Source organism: Sciurus carolinensis, chromosome 9 (assembly GCF_902686445.1).
Source record: "Sciurus carolinensis chromosome 9, mSciCar1.2, whole genome shotgun sequence".
In the NCBI taxonomy this organism is placed as follows: Eukaryota; Metazoa; Chordata; class Mammalia; order Rodentia; family Sciuridae; genus Sciurus; species Sciurus carolinensis.
The window spans coordinates 70079041-70092490 of record NC_062221.1 but is presented as its reverse complement, the minus strand read 5'-3'; the positions used below and the strand labels follow the sequence as shown (position 1 = coordinate 70092490).

The 13450-nt window shown below is 53.0% G+C and overlaps 1 protein-coding gene across 2 annotated transcripts in view; it reads right to left on the bottom strand.

Annotated features, from left to right (window-relative positions):
* The window catches only part of Adcy5 (adenylate cyclase 5), a 150545-nt gene that overhangs the window by 36035 nt on the left and 101060 nt on the right, over positions 1 to 13450 (bottom strand). The window contains exons 4-8 of one of the 2 annotated variants that reach the window (XM_047563470.1): positions 9572 to 9683; positions 7965 to 8092; positions 5831 to 6067; positions 5193 to 5334; positions 2979 to 3119 (exon numbers count right to left, since the gene is read on the bottom strand). In XM_047563470.1, the coding sequence (XP_047419426.1) occupies positions 2979 to 3119; positions 5193 to 5334; positions 5831 to 6067; positions 7965 to 8092; positions 9572 to 9683 (760 nt within the window). The remainder of the gene's footprint in view (positions 1 to 2978; positions 3120 to 5192; positions 5335 to 5830; positions 6068 to 7964; positions 8093 to 9571; positions 9684 to 13450) is intronic. The other variant, XM_047563471.1, reaches the window with a different exon arrangement.

Genomic DNA, 13450 nt, shown 5'->3' with positions numbered 1-13450 from the left:
AAGGTAAGTTGGACCCTTCTCGTTGTCCTCTGAGAGTACCAGGCCCTCCTTCCATGCTCCAAGTCCTGTCCTACTTTGCCTTCCCAGTCCTGGCTGTCACTCAAGTGGATGCTCTGACTGGGGACAGACCCATCCCTGAAGTTTTCAGGACCCCTTGGAGCACAGCATGACCAGTCGCAGAGGGCTGGACAGGAGAACACCTTGCAGATTATTGCCCTGAGGGACTAATGCACTAGCAGCCATTCCACAAACTGGCAACCGGTTTACTAAGCAACTGAGAACAATCGAACTCTATTACACATATGCCCATCTCTACAGATCAAATATCCTGAAGTGTTTTTAACGAAAACATTTCTGATTTTCTCCAATGTCCCTCTGGTGATCTGCCAAGGCAGGTGTTGGGTACCCACTTTTCCCTGCTGTGCAGAGATGGGAGCCAGGTTGATGTGGCAGCTCAGCATCTGGTAGGGTGGTACACTGATAACAGGGAGGAAATTCCTTTGGTCCATAAACCATGGCAGTGGGGTCACTGAAAACACAGGCCTGGGCTCAGTGGTAGAGCACCTGTCTAGCGCGTGTGAGGCCCTGGGTTCAATTCCCAGCACCACAAAAAAAACTAAAACCGAAACACAACTGTGTTTGTACCAGATTGGGTGCAAATCCACCCCCTCCCAAGCTCACTGGTGCTAGGATAAGAGTCACTTCTCTCCCAGACAGCCCCAGGGTTACATGAGCTCAGTCCACAGGCTTCCCACCTTCAGTCTTTATTTAATGAACAACCTTAAGAAGATGTTACGACAGGCACGCCTGAGCTTAGACCTGCGCAGCTCCTTGTGGCATTTCAAAAGCCAAGAAAAGTTGGGTAAAGATTTCAATAAAATCAACCTGCTGATCACAAGTTAGTACTTTCTAACTGCTCTGTTAGAATCCCCACCCCTCCAGCTTCAGGGGCTATTTAAAAAAAAAAAAAAAAAAAAAAAAACTCCCCTGCATATTGTGTTGGAATTTGGGGTGAAAACTCTTCTTTTGTGTGTCTTTCTCAAAAGATTTCTGGCAATTTTAACACCAAAAGCATACGGTCTGCTCAGTTGCTGCAAGAGCTGTCTCTGTCCCTAGCTTAGAGATTCCCATCGGACAGGCTACGTCGGGGCCAGGAAGAGACACTCTGGGGACACTGTGCCTAGCCAGGGTGAAGAGCCTCACCCTCTCCTGCACACTTTCCTTTCCCTGCTGAGTGAAGCAATTCACACCAGGAGGAACCTTCCCTTCTCCCCAGAGTCCCTTCCCCAGTTACAGCCCTTCCTGCTAATTCTTCCAAGGTTCCTTGTCCTAACAATGATGAATCTGTCTGCCAAACAAGTGCTGATAGTCCAAACAGCCTCTTTTAGGACTGAAATGACTAAAGATGCAGCTTATACCAAGTGTCACTAAAAAATAGCTTCCCTCGGATTTTAAACAGATCTTACCTCCAGACCCCTTTCCCCGCCACTGGCGGCTCCCTGCTTCCTCTCCACCTCTCTGCCTCCTCTTCCTCCCCCTCTCTCCTTCCCACTCTTCATCTCCAGCTCCCCTTCCATCTCCCTCTTTCCTCCTTCCTCCGGATCTCCACTCCTCTACCCCTCCCTACCCTCCTGACCAACCAGGTCATACGGGTACAGTCTGCAGGACTCAGGAGACAACAGCTGCCACCTGCTTTTTGCTTTGTGGAGGGCCAACTGTGGCAAGGGAGAGTGGTGGACAGAGCCTATGGCACTGACCAGGTCTGTGGATGTCCAAGTTCAAAGCCCCGGGGAAGTCAGGCCTCTCCATAGGCTCCCTGTCACACCAGTGTCCTTCGATCAGCTAATCTACCAACAGAACGTTAGGCAGAAGTCTGATCACCTCATTTTCCCCTGAACGCTGCCTTTAAATCTGTCATTTGCTGCTGTTGGCTAGAAAGGAGGGGTGGCTGGGTGCCTGACCTGTCTCTCCCTCAGGCTGCTGCCTTGGCTCTGCTGGGTGCCCATGCTGTCTCTCATTCTTCCAGTCCATCTAAACGCAATCTGATCCACAGACCCTGACTTGAGGATTCTCATGCCAGTGGCCCGCTCCAGCTTATTCACAAAGTCATCGAAACTATCCCTCCCCAGCCTCCAGAGTCTGGGTGGCTCCCACCTGAGGAACAGGTGCCCTCGCGCTGAGTAGGGGGCCTGAAAGGTGGTGGCCACATGCTCAGCAGAAAGAAACACTGTTGCTGTAACCCGGCTTCCTGTCATTCTCCTTCCTCTCCTTCCCACCCCTGATTCTATCTTTCTGTCATTTCTGCAAGAGCCCAGCAGTGTCCTGAATTAGCCTGCCCTGGTGATGGCTAATTCAGTGATGGCTGGGGTGTCTGTGCCCCAAGGCAGGGTGCCTTGAAGTGGAGATGGCAGTCCTATGTGCCCAGCTGGAAGGCTGGAGGCAGTGGGAAAGGGGGTGCTTCTCAGCACAGAGGGCAAAGGGACATCACCTGGCCTTGACAGAAAGCCTTGGGATGGTTTGTGAGCAACTGAGTCAAAAGATGTGACTTCAATTGCCTGGGAAATGCAGTAGGTGCTGGAAGGGGATCTGGCAGGCCAGTGTCCACACAGCTCTCCAGGACCTCACCAGGCGGTGCCAAGACACAGCTAGAGGCCCCGGCAGGATCGCGAGTCTAGCTGGAAGGGCATACTCCCAGCCTGCACCAGCAATTTCTGCCAGGAGGGAGGAAGGGGCATTGAAGCTCTGTTCCCGTGCCAAATGCAGCATGCTACAAACTGTTAGGACTCAAGGCGAATGCCCAGGCCAGAGTCAGGTGTCCCAGCTCCTTGCCCAATATTGGAGTGACCCCACTTCCACTTCCTTCTATGACTCCCCAGACTCCTCCAGGTAACCAGAGAGGCTTGGGCCAGTTCTCACACTCCTGGAAAGCCCTGGTCCTGGACCATGGTCACCTGTACCCCCTTCTGCCAGCTACTCACCATCCGCTTCATCTCCTTGGACACCTGGTTGCCACCCAGGTGGTTGTAGAATGGGCGTTCGGCCCCCCAGTGTGGTGGGTTGTGCCCGATGGAATTGGTTCTCTGGCGGTTCATCTTAGCAATCATGGCCTTCTCTTCTTTCTGGAGAGCAACACAGACACATCAGTCTATGGGCAAGGCCATAGGAGGAGCCCACATGGGGAGCTCCTCATTCCTCCCAGGTACACAGTACCTGGCTAGGCAGGGGCTGAGGTGGCCACCCTTGCCTCTCCGCACAGCCCTGGAGCCCAGAGGTCTGCCAAGACTCCAGAGCCTCCAAACTCCCAACACCTGGCTGGCCTCAGGGGAGAGTGACAATAGGTGATAAGCACTGGTCTTGTGAGAAAGCAAATGGTATGACACATCTGTCATTTGCAAGGAGTTCCCCCTGCAAGTTTGGTCACAAGGTTCTACCCTGGTGCCTCTCAAAACCAATGCCATGTCCTTCCCACTGGGTTGTCTAAGCTCCCCAAGGCCTGAGCCATACACTGCTGCTGCCTGTGCTTCTCCCCACTGCCTCTGGGACACTCAGAGGGTGGGTGAGGTGGAGAAGAGGCCAAGCCTCTGGTCCCCCAGAAGCCAGGCTGGCACAAGTCTGGGCCTCCCACCCTGCAGTCTCTGCTGGTTGGGATGCATGGGCCAGCCTACTGTCTCAGGACTGGGCAGAGCCTGGTGCCAAGGAGGCTGATGGAGGGAGAAGAGAACTGGTACTCCAATCTCCACTCAGCTTCTCCCAGATAGACATGTCCTAGCAGAGAGGGCAGTAGGACAGGCCCCTGCTGCCCAGAGGGCTGCTTCCAAAGAGGTCTGGGTCACTGAAATGAGGAGATTCAAGGGCTGACACATTGTAAATTGTGTCACTGGGCAGCTACTTATGGGCGAGCACTCTCCCAGCATCTCCGTCTGTTCACTTGTCTGTCTATCCTTCCAATTGGGTTCCAAGGGGTGGAGGACTGGGGAGGCCAGAGGCACCCCCCTCAACTCCCTCCTGCCTTAGAGGTGGGGTTGGAGAGCACTTGGCCTGCTTCAGTTGACACCACTGGGATGGGGACTGTCCCTCTCTCTGTCACTCTGTCTCTATTTCATCCCTTCTGGACCACTTGTCAACTGGAGGAACTAAGGCCCAGTGAACTCAGGGCAGGAAGGTGGGCTGGAGGCCTGTGAACCAGGGGCCCAGAGGAAGGATGTGGAAAAAGGGCCCAGGAGAATTTCAGTTCATTTCTGCTGTGGCCAAAGAACAAGCAAATGTTTACAACTGTGCAAATTAAGCCATAAGGCGCTCTCTCTGAAGTGCCCTGAGTCCTCCCATCCCTCTTCCTGCTGTCTGCAGAGGGGACTCAACGTAGCTCCCTGCCAGGGCCCTGCAGCAGGATCCCACTTCTGGGGGATACCAGGGAACATGCCCCTCTGATGCCCCTTTGAGGGTGGGCACCTGCCTGAACTGTTCAACCTCCTCTTAAAAACCTAATACAGCTGTCAAGACTTTCTTTGAACTGTCCTCACAGCTACTTTGTGTTTGATCTAATTTCTTAGGAAAACAGGAAAGCTTTTTTCTACCAAAGGGCACCTACCAGCAGATAAACTCAATGGAAAGACTCAGAAGTCAAAGGCATTTTAATTTAAGGAGGAATATAAAATGTTCTCTTCATTCGCTTTAAAAATTAAGAATATGGAACATGTCACTATTAAAAATAGAACACCCAAGTCAGCTAATAATTCAGTTTTAGACTGACAAGTTTGAGCTACGACAAATAGGGAAGAAGAAAGAGGCTAGAAAGTGAAAAGGGGGAAAGAGGTTCAAGAAACACATATATAGATATAGGTGGAGCTGGGCGCCCACATCCTTGAGGGGTTCCAGCTGGTTAAAGGCAGAACATAGCCTTGCTGCTTGGGCTCCCTCCAGTGGCCTTCTGAGGCACTGCAGATGGCTGATTTGAGGCCTGTTGAACTTTTGCAACAGAAGCTGAAATCAAATATTCCCTCTTTGCCATCATGCTTGGCAAGTCCTCCTTCACTCTCTGGTCTTTTCTAAGATGCAAAAACCACAAATACATAAGGAATCCATGACTTTGCTCAAGGGAGGAGGAATAAAAGAAGGAAGCAGTAGACTGAGAAAATGCTCCTCTCCAAAGGAACAGAGCCCCCAACCCCCACCCCCAGCTCTGGCCCACGGACCCGCTTCTGGGTGCAGCGCAGGATGAGGAAAGTCTCAATGCTGTGCTCCTTGAGGTAGGCATTGCGCTCGCCCCCGCAGCCGGGCTCCACCTCGTAGTCCCCGTTCAAGTAGTTGAGTGTGGCCTTAGTGATGTGGATTCGTCTAGAGGTGGAGAGGGGATCAGGATGGGGAGGGCAGAAAATGCAAACACAGAACTAAAGCTCTCATGCAAAACCAAACTGCAACCCTGACTTAATTATGATTCAAAGCCCAGGGCCTCAAACTCTGGCTCTGATGCACAACCTTCCCATATTATCAAGATGGCCCTTGAAGGCCAGTTTCCAGAAAGCTCACACCCACACCATCTCCCGCCTCACCGCCTAGCACCAGCCTCTATGTCAGCCTCGGGTCTTGAAACCTCTGCCTTCTGCTCAGAGCTCTACCTATCACCATATTTTGTGTAAACCCCCTGGGCAAAGGGAGATTACAAAGACATTCTCTACAAATTGACCACACTGTGGTTTAAATAAGTCAAGGAATTTCTACTTAAATTCTGCCAGCCAGCTGGACCTCCCCTCCCCTCGCCCCAGCTCTGTCTGTTCCAGATAGTCCACCTGGGTGGGCTTGAGCAGGAAGCAAAATTTGAGCCCTCACTCACCCTGCCTTGCCGCCAGCCTCCATGTGGTTGGCCAGTGTGACGTCGTTAGACCAGACGTCGAACTGCCACTTCCTGAGACCAAGGACACCGCAGTGTACTCGCCCGCTGTGAATTCCCACGCGCATGTTCACGTTCACCCCAGTCACCTCCCGGACCAACCTGGGGACGGAGTAGGGGTAAGGCTGGGGGAGGGTTAGGGGCCAAGCACACAGGTGGGGGTGAGGCTGGAAGGCAGGGCTGGGGGAGAGTGTGGGAAGGCGCAGGAGTCAAAGAGGCATTTCTCTCTGGTCCAGACTAAACAGAATCTAGACTATTCAACCTGAAAAGGACTGGGGGTACGTGTGACAGGTGCTTGGTCCTCGTGCCCAGGGGCACTAACCTGAGGCACTATTCCTGCCTTGGCCACAAGGTGGCATGGTGCCTTGTATTATAACCCAGGGTCCACTGCCTCCCCTCCAGAGGGCACCGGAGATCATTGCTACCCCTAGTCAATTAGATTATAGTCAGAGAAATGCAAATGTACTTTAGTGTCAACTAGAACCCAACAGGGAAGTTACAGCCACTCTAAACCCCAGTCATAATGCTCTATGGGTAAGACAGAAATGGTTTTTGGATTATCTGTTTATTGGATTTATCCGCATTGCTGCTTCCCTGACATTAGCAGGATGATGGAGAAAAGCAATTGACTGAGTTTCAAGGGAGCACGTGTTCCCTACTCAGAAGATAAAAGAAATCTGGGAAGGAGCAGGGGTCTAGGAGTGTTCCGTATCCTACAGGACATCCCCAGGCCCTGACTGCACACCCAGGGGTCCCCAGAAGACCAGGTGGGCCCTCCACTTACAACCTCCCATGCTGGGGGAGGGGTGGGAGACAGAGTGGGAAGAGGCTACATGTCAGTGTCTGGCACTCGCAGCCCCGCCCAGTCTGCAGAAGAGGGTGCAGGTGCCAGGGGTGGGATGCACACATTTCATACTTTCGAGGTACTGTGAACCTCTCTGATACCCTGGGGGTGCCCAGGTAGTCAGTCGTGGGACCAGTAGTCTGATGGGGCCGGGTGGGTGAGGCTACCCCTTGAGATCCAGGCTTCTCACCCTACCCGACCCCATCAGGGAGAGGGAAGATTGCAGGGAAGATCTGTCATCCATCATTTCTCTTGTCCTGGGATTGACTTGGTCAGTCCCTTCTGCACATGATGCTTTTGGACACTTGCTTAGGATGATGACATGTCATTCTATCTTTGGTCTTTTCTCCAGGGCTGCCTGCTTGGGGAAGTCTCTTTCAACCCTGAGTGGAACCAAGTGTCCCCTCATATAGTTTGCCTCTCTTACCTTGCAGTGTCCACATGAAACATTTGGTGTCTGAGCAATGGGAGTCCTGGCCTGCCCCCCTCAATACACTCTGCACTGCTGGGTGAGGGACTATTTAGCCCAGGCATGTAGGGGACACTTGGTGAATGGAACTGTGCCAAATCAACAGACATGGCTACCTTCCTAGCCAGCCACTCTGACCTCTGACTTAGCCATCTGTTTTTTTCCTTTGCCCCCGTCCAGGTTATTTCTAAAGTCCAAAGTTACTGAACCTGGACACAATCTCTGACCTGCTCCCCTGGCTGATATGCAAAATCCAGATTTCCTTTAATGGCCAGCGATGACCAAGAACAGGCCCAATAGTCTTTTTGCTATTGCTTACAAGAAGCGTGGACTCTCTCAAGTGGGAACTCCTATATTTGAATCTACCCACTAGGATTAAGTCCTGTGGAGCAGTTTAACCCCTGGGAGTCCAACTCTCCTATCTGGGAGGTAGTGGAGCCAGGGGGTTCTATCCTGGCTGGGAGTTTATGAGAAGACACAGGAGTACAAGGCCCACATGGGGCATGGCCATGACTGTTAGCTTCTCCCCCTGCCTGGAGCCTGCACAGTCCTCTCCCTAGTGCCTCTTCTGGCTGAAGCACCCCTACTGTGGGTGGTATGGAGCCCTGGAGAAGCCACCAAGACTGGAAGTGCAGCTCTGCCTCCTGGCTGGCCTGGGGTCTCTGGCAGACAGCTCCGCCCCACGGTGGCCCTGCTTCCACCAGTCCAGTTGGCCAGGCAGGCATTATTTGTGCTGTGGATGTTCCCTGGAGTGGGGAACTTACGAGATGGCCTCGATCATGTCCATGCCCATCTCCACGCAGCAGTGGGCATGGTCAGCCCTGGCTTCAGGCAGCCCCGAGACACAGTAGTAACAATCCCCCAGGATCTTAATGCGTAAACAGTGATTCTCCTGCAAAGAAAATTGATTTTAAAAAATTATAAATAGTGAGAAAGAGAAGTGGAAGAAAAAGAAATGGGAAGCAAACAGATTCACCCCATGCCTGGAATAACTTGCCTTTCAGGGCGGCGAGCACAGACCCTGTGCCAGAACTCTGCCTAGTCCTAGGCCAGGCTTGTCAGGAGGCACAGGGGAAGGAGGTGTGAGGAGTCAGGGGACGGGCTGAACTCTCAGAGACATTCCAGTTCCCCAGGCCTGCAGCTGCAGCCCCTCATGGCTCAGTAACTAGGGCAGCCTTGTCAGCTCAGGGAAGGTCCCATCCCTGGGTGTGAGAATCTCTGGTCCCACTCTATGTCCCAGGAGCACACTCAGGTTTCTGACCCAAGATTCTAGCAACAGTTTTGATTCTTCTTCTTATATAAAAGAAGACTTTAGCAGCAGAAATGAGCTTGAACCAAACCCTTGCCTGACCCTCAGCCTGTCTGAGACATCTATCTAAAAGAGTTCTGCTAAATCAACGCGCACAGGAGTGCCACAGAGCTGAGGCACTTGCCGCTGCTGCTGCTGAGTGATAGGTGCTGCAGGCCACCATTGATCTGTAACTGGGAGTGAGATGCATTGTCATTAATCAGCAATTACGAGCTGCCCAAACCTGGCTCCCAAAGGTTACTCCATGAAGCTGGGATACTGGGACTCAAGTGTCCACTTGACCTGGAGTTCTGAGGTCCATCCAACCCCAGGCACCTAGCATGCCACATTCACTCTGTCCAAGCTCAGTGATGGAGGCCACCATCTAGCACCCTCAGAGACCCTGACCAGTCTTTCATCCTGAACCAGCCTGGCATCCGTGTGGCAATGGGGGCCATATCCACGTGTCAGTGGGATGTAGTATTAAGCGGCCACTGACGTGCAATGACTCTATGATGGCCTAGAGTACCACCTAAAGCCACGGGCTGGGAAAGGATGACAGTCTGGAAAGCAAGACCTAAGGGAGGAGCAGGTTCGCCATCCCCTGCTGTGGAGTCTGTGGACTTCCAATTTGTCCAAATGTTGGAGAATCTTCTTTCCGCAGTACATGGCTGCCTACAGGCCAGGCGGAGATTAAACTTGCTCTCTTACTACCCTGGCCAACTTCATCAGGAATGTGGTTGTATAGCATCTAATTTGCCTCCAACAGAAATCCCACTGGGGTTTGGGCAGAATGACTCACAGGCCTTGCCACCCCTTCCACAGATGGGTCACAGAGAGTGCCCTGGCTCACTCCCTCAAGGCCAGTAAAGCACCTCCAGCTGTGGGATGTCTGGGCCTGGGGCACAAGGACTCAGTCAATGCCTGGGCGGCCCCTCTGTCCATCACTTCTTCCCAGCAACAGGCTCTCCCAGCAGGGCACGGTCTGGCATGTGCCCACCATGGGGATCAGCAGAGTCTTGACCACAGGGCCCTTGACAGCCAAGACAGGCCACCCCCTGGCCCAGGCCCAGCGTGACTCACCGCGGCCAGCTTGTCAAAGCGGGCGAAGAGCTCATTGAGGGTCATGACCAGTTCCTGGGCAGTGCACTGGGAGGCCAGGCTGGTGAAGCCCTCGATGTCAGCAAACAGGATGCTGGGGAGACAGTGGAGGAGGAGACCCTGCTGTAGACCAAATGTTCATGTCCCATGAAATTCCTATGTCATCTTATGCCCAATGTGAAGGTGCTGGGGTGGGGGTCTTTGGGAGGTGATCAGGCCATGATGGTGGCCTGATGGTGAATGGGATTAAGGCCCTTATGAGAGACAAAAGAGCTTGCTTCCTCATGCTCTGCTCTCTGCCACGTGTGGATATGCTAAGATGGCCATCAGAAACACAGAAGAAGGCCCTCACCAGAACTTAGTCATGCTGCCCCCTGACCTGGGACTTCTAGCCTCCAGAACTATGAGAACTAAATTTCTGTCGTTACAAGCCACTCAGTCTGGTATTCTGTTCCAGCAGCCTGAATGGACTAAGGCAGACCTCTATAAGGAAGGAAAGGCTGGGGCTGCTGCCAGGACCCAGCTGGGGCACCTCAGGGCTTGAGATGACTAGCCAGCAAGAGCCCTGGGGGCTTCAGATGGCTGCTGGAGAGGGCACCTGGAGAGCTGAGGATGCTGGTCTCTCCCGCTGACAGGGAGCCCCATTTCTCTTCTCCTTTATGAACTCTCACCACACCCTCAGTCCCAAACAAGAGGACAGGAAGGTGAAGTGGCATGAGGCCTGGGGTGTGTGCCTTATGAGGGTGAGACAGAGGGGTTACCTTTCAGACCTGCCCTTTTGGCCTTGGAGCAGCCTCCTTGAGGTGGCTGGGCCTAGCGACAAGGGCCCTTCTAAATGCCGGCTCTGGAAATTGTGTCAGGCCAGAATGGTGCACCACCAAGATCTCACTTCCCCGTCTCTTACAGAAGGGACCCCAACCCCAAGCATGCCCAAAGCCCTCCATCCCAAGGGAGTCCTCTGGAAGGGACAGACCAGGGAGGAAAGAGGAAGACACGACCAGCGAGTCTCCTCCCTGCCAGCTCCTTCCAGGCAGACTGTCAAATGCGCCATCTGATTGTGGATCTTTCATTCACTTCTGGGGCTCATGTCCCTTAGGTTGAAAATATTTTCCTTTTCCTTTCAAACAGCTACCAGAGGGAAGGCCCTGGGACCAGAATGTGTGAGGGTCCCTTGTGGGTGTTTTCCTTAAAAGGAACACAAAAAATGTAATAACTCTCATGCACTAAGCTTCTCCTGGTGGCCAGGCACCAAGCTGCAAGCTTCCAATGGGTCTCACTGAGTCCTCTAAGCAGCCCTGCAGGTGAGGGGTTGATGTCCCCCTATCACAGAGCAGAGGCTAAGCATAGGGGAGAAGCAGGAGACAGCAGCACAGGCCTCTTCCTCCAAGGTCTGTGCTCTTCCCACTACACCTTCCCGAGGCTCCACCACCCATGTTATGAATGTCAATTTACCCAAAAATGTGTGTCAGTATCTTAAACATGTCTTTTATTAAATATGGACAAAATAGGATTGTATATATGTAAGGGGCACAGAGTCATATCCATACACAACCTAGAGGGATGGGATCAAGCTAATTAACATACCTATCATTGTATCAGAAATACTTCCCATTTAGTCCTCCTGTCTAAATGAAACTGATGAAGCATGGCTTTTTACTCCCATGAGATGACATCTGAGCCCTCAGGCCTAGACAACTCCCTGACACAGCAAACAACCTGCCTTGGTGTCGGCCTTCCGTATGCAAACCAATCAACCCAGAGGCCACCGAGCCATTGTCCCCCTGCCCTAATCATCACAGGGACAAGTACCGGGCAACCTGGGACAGGTCCCACACCCCAGAGTCCCATGAAATCATTCAAAGTGGCTGTTCATAAATGTCCTTACCCCACCTAGCCAGTTCCTTCCCATGGAAAGCACAGTGAAGACCCAGCCCGTGCTTTTTCTGGCTCTCTCTGCTTCCTGGCAGCCCTGGCCTGCCTATGTGGCCCCATGTGGCATGTCCCTTTCTCTTGGGAACTATAACAATCGTCAAGAGCAATCATCTCCTGGCATGTTAGCCTCACCATACCTGAAATACACTGTTTCACCTGTTTACATGTACACACTCGTTTAAGCCTGACCATCCCCTGAAGTTAGAATGCTCCTTTTACTGGTAAGAAAACTGAGGCTCAGAAACGTGGAGTCACCAGTCCAAGGTCACACAGGCAACTTGGTTCCACATTCCAGAAGTAAAACCAGCCAACCAACAAACAGCATGCTGTCTATCAGCCCCACAGTCATCTATGTTGAAAAGCATAGTTCAGTGCCCTGGCACTGATCAGGGGAGGCAGAGAGCAGGTGTGAGTGGCAATAGGTGGGCTTGTGCTGAGCTGCTGTGGCCCCTGGGGCAGGAACAGGACTCCACCCAAAGAGGCCATTCTAAGTAGCTTCTTGTCAGACACAAAGCAAACCACAGGGAATGTGTCCCAGGCTGCAGCCAGGCTGACCTCCCAGGAAAAGCACAAGAGGGCAGCTCCCAGGCCTCTGCCCAGAGCCATCTCCAGCCCAGCATGGATCAGCAGAGGCAACTGCAGGAGGGTCAGACAGAGTGAGAAGTAGGAGAGCGAGACGAGAGCTGCTGGAAATGAGAGGACCATAGGATGGGTGAGGAGAGACACTGTCCTCTTAGGCCACAGGGCTCAGGACACCAGAGAGCTGCTCCAGAGTGGGCCACCATAGCCACAGGTTGGGGATAGGGGGGTGCAGATCCTCCTACTTTGATGAGGCAGCCACCTGGCAGATGCGTGCACCATGCCATCCAGAGAGTGTCTGAATGGGTGACAGTATACAGATCCCCATCCTGACCCACCTTGTCCCTGTCTTTCAGGAGGCTGTCCCACTCCACCCACTGGGACAAGTCGTCTCCCGGTCTCCACGAAACCACTTGTCACACAGTAATCCTGGAAATCCTTCTTTATCTCTCAAGATATGAAAACCAAGGGAAGCTGAGGTCAAGATTTGCATGTGAAACAAGAAATGCATTCAGTCAGTGTCCCCTTGGCCAACACCAGTGTTTCCAACCAAGGCCACAGACCATGCTCACTGGCTGGTCCACCCTGGTCTACACAGCAAAAGCCTGGTTTTGGGGTCTGTGAGACCCCTTGGGTAGAAAGAGAAAAGTCCCCCAACCTGCAGATATAGGAAGGCAAGTCACCTGAGATGCAAGCCTGGGAAGCCCAGGGCCTGGCACCTGGTGGCTCCAGCAATATTCACAGAACCAGTGGTTGCATGGTTACTGAGGACATGTGTCAGGAGACAAGGGAACAACATAGATATCTGAGGGGCCACAGGTGGCTTCAAGACCTGACCTCCCTCCAGGCTCCCAGGCATCTACCCCTCCGGCCCTTCCCGAGGCTTCTACCACCTGCTGAGGGATCCAGAAGGGCAGGTTGGCCACCAGCAGCCAGGAAGGAGGGCACTGGAAGTACAGTTTTTGGCTTCTAGCCTGGAAGCTCATATGGGATCCCTGAGGTCCTGACTGAACTCCCCGCAGCGTCTCCTACACATTTATGGAAACTGCCACCTCCACATTCTCACACCTCCCATCAGAGGCTGAGCCCCGTCTCTCTGCTTGGTGACTGTCACCTCTGGAGGCTCCTCTGCTTTCTGAGACTATCTGTTCTGCGGGCCCAGGTTTGCTGAACTGCTCCTTGGTGATTCTGAGGCCCACTTCACAAGCCAGCGCTGGGCCCAGGCAAGCAGGCAGGACTAATTCATCGATTAGCTCCCACTCTCAAGCTCTTCTTGGCCACAGGACCAGGCACTTGTGGCGGTTGCCCAGACGCTGGGGCAGGCCCATGTTGGCAGTGTGCCTCCCTAAT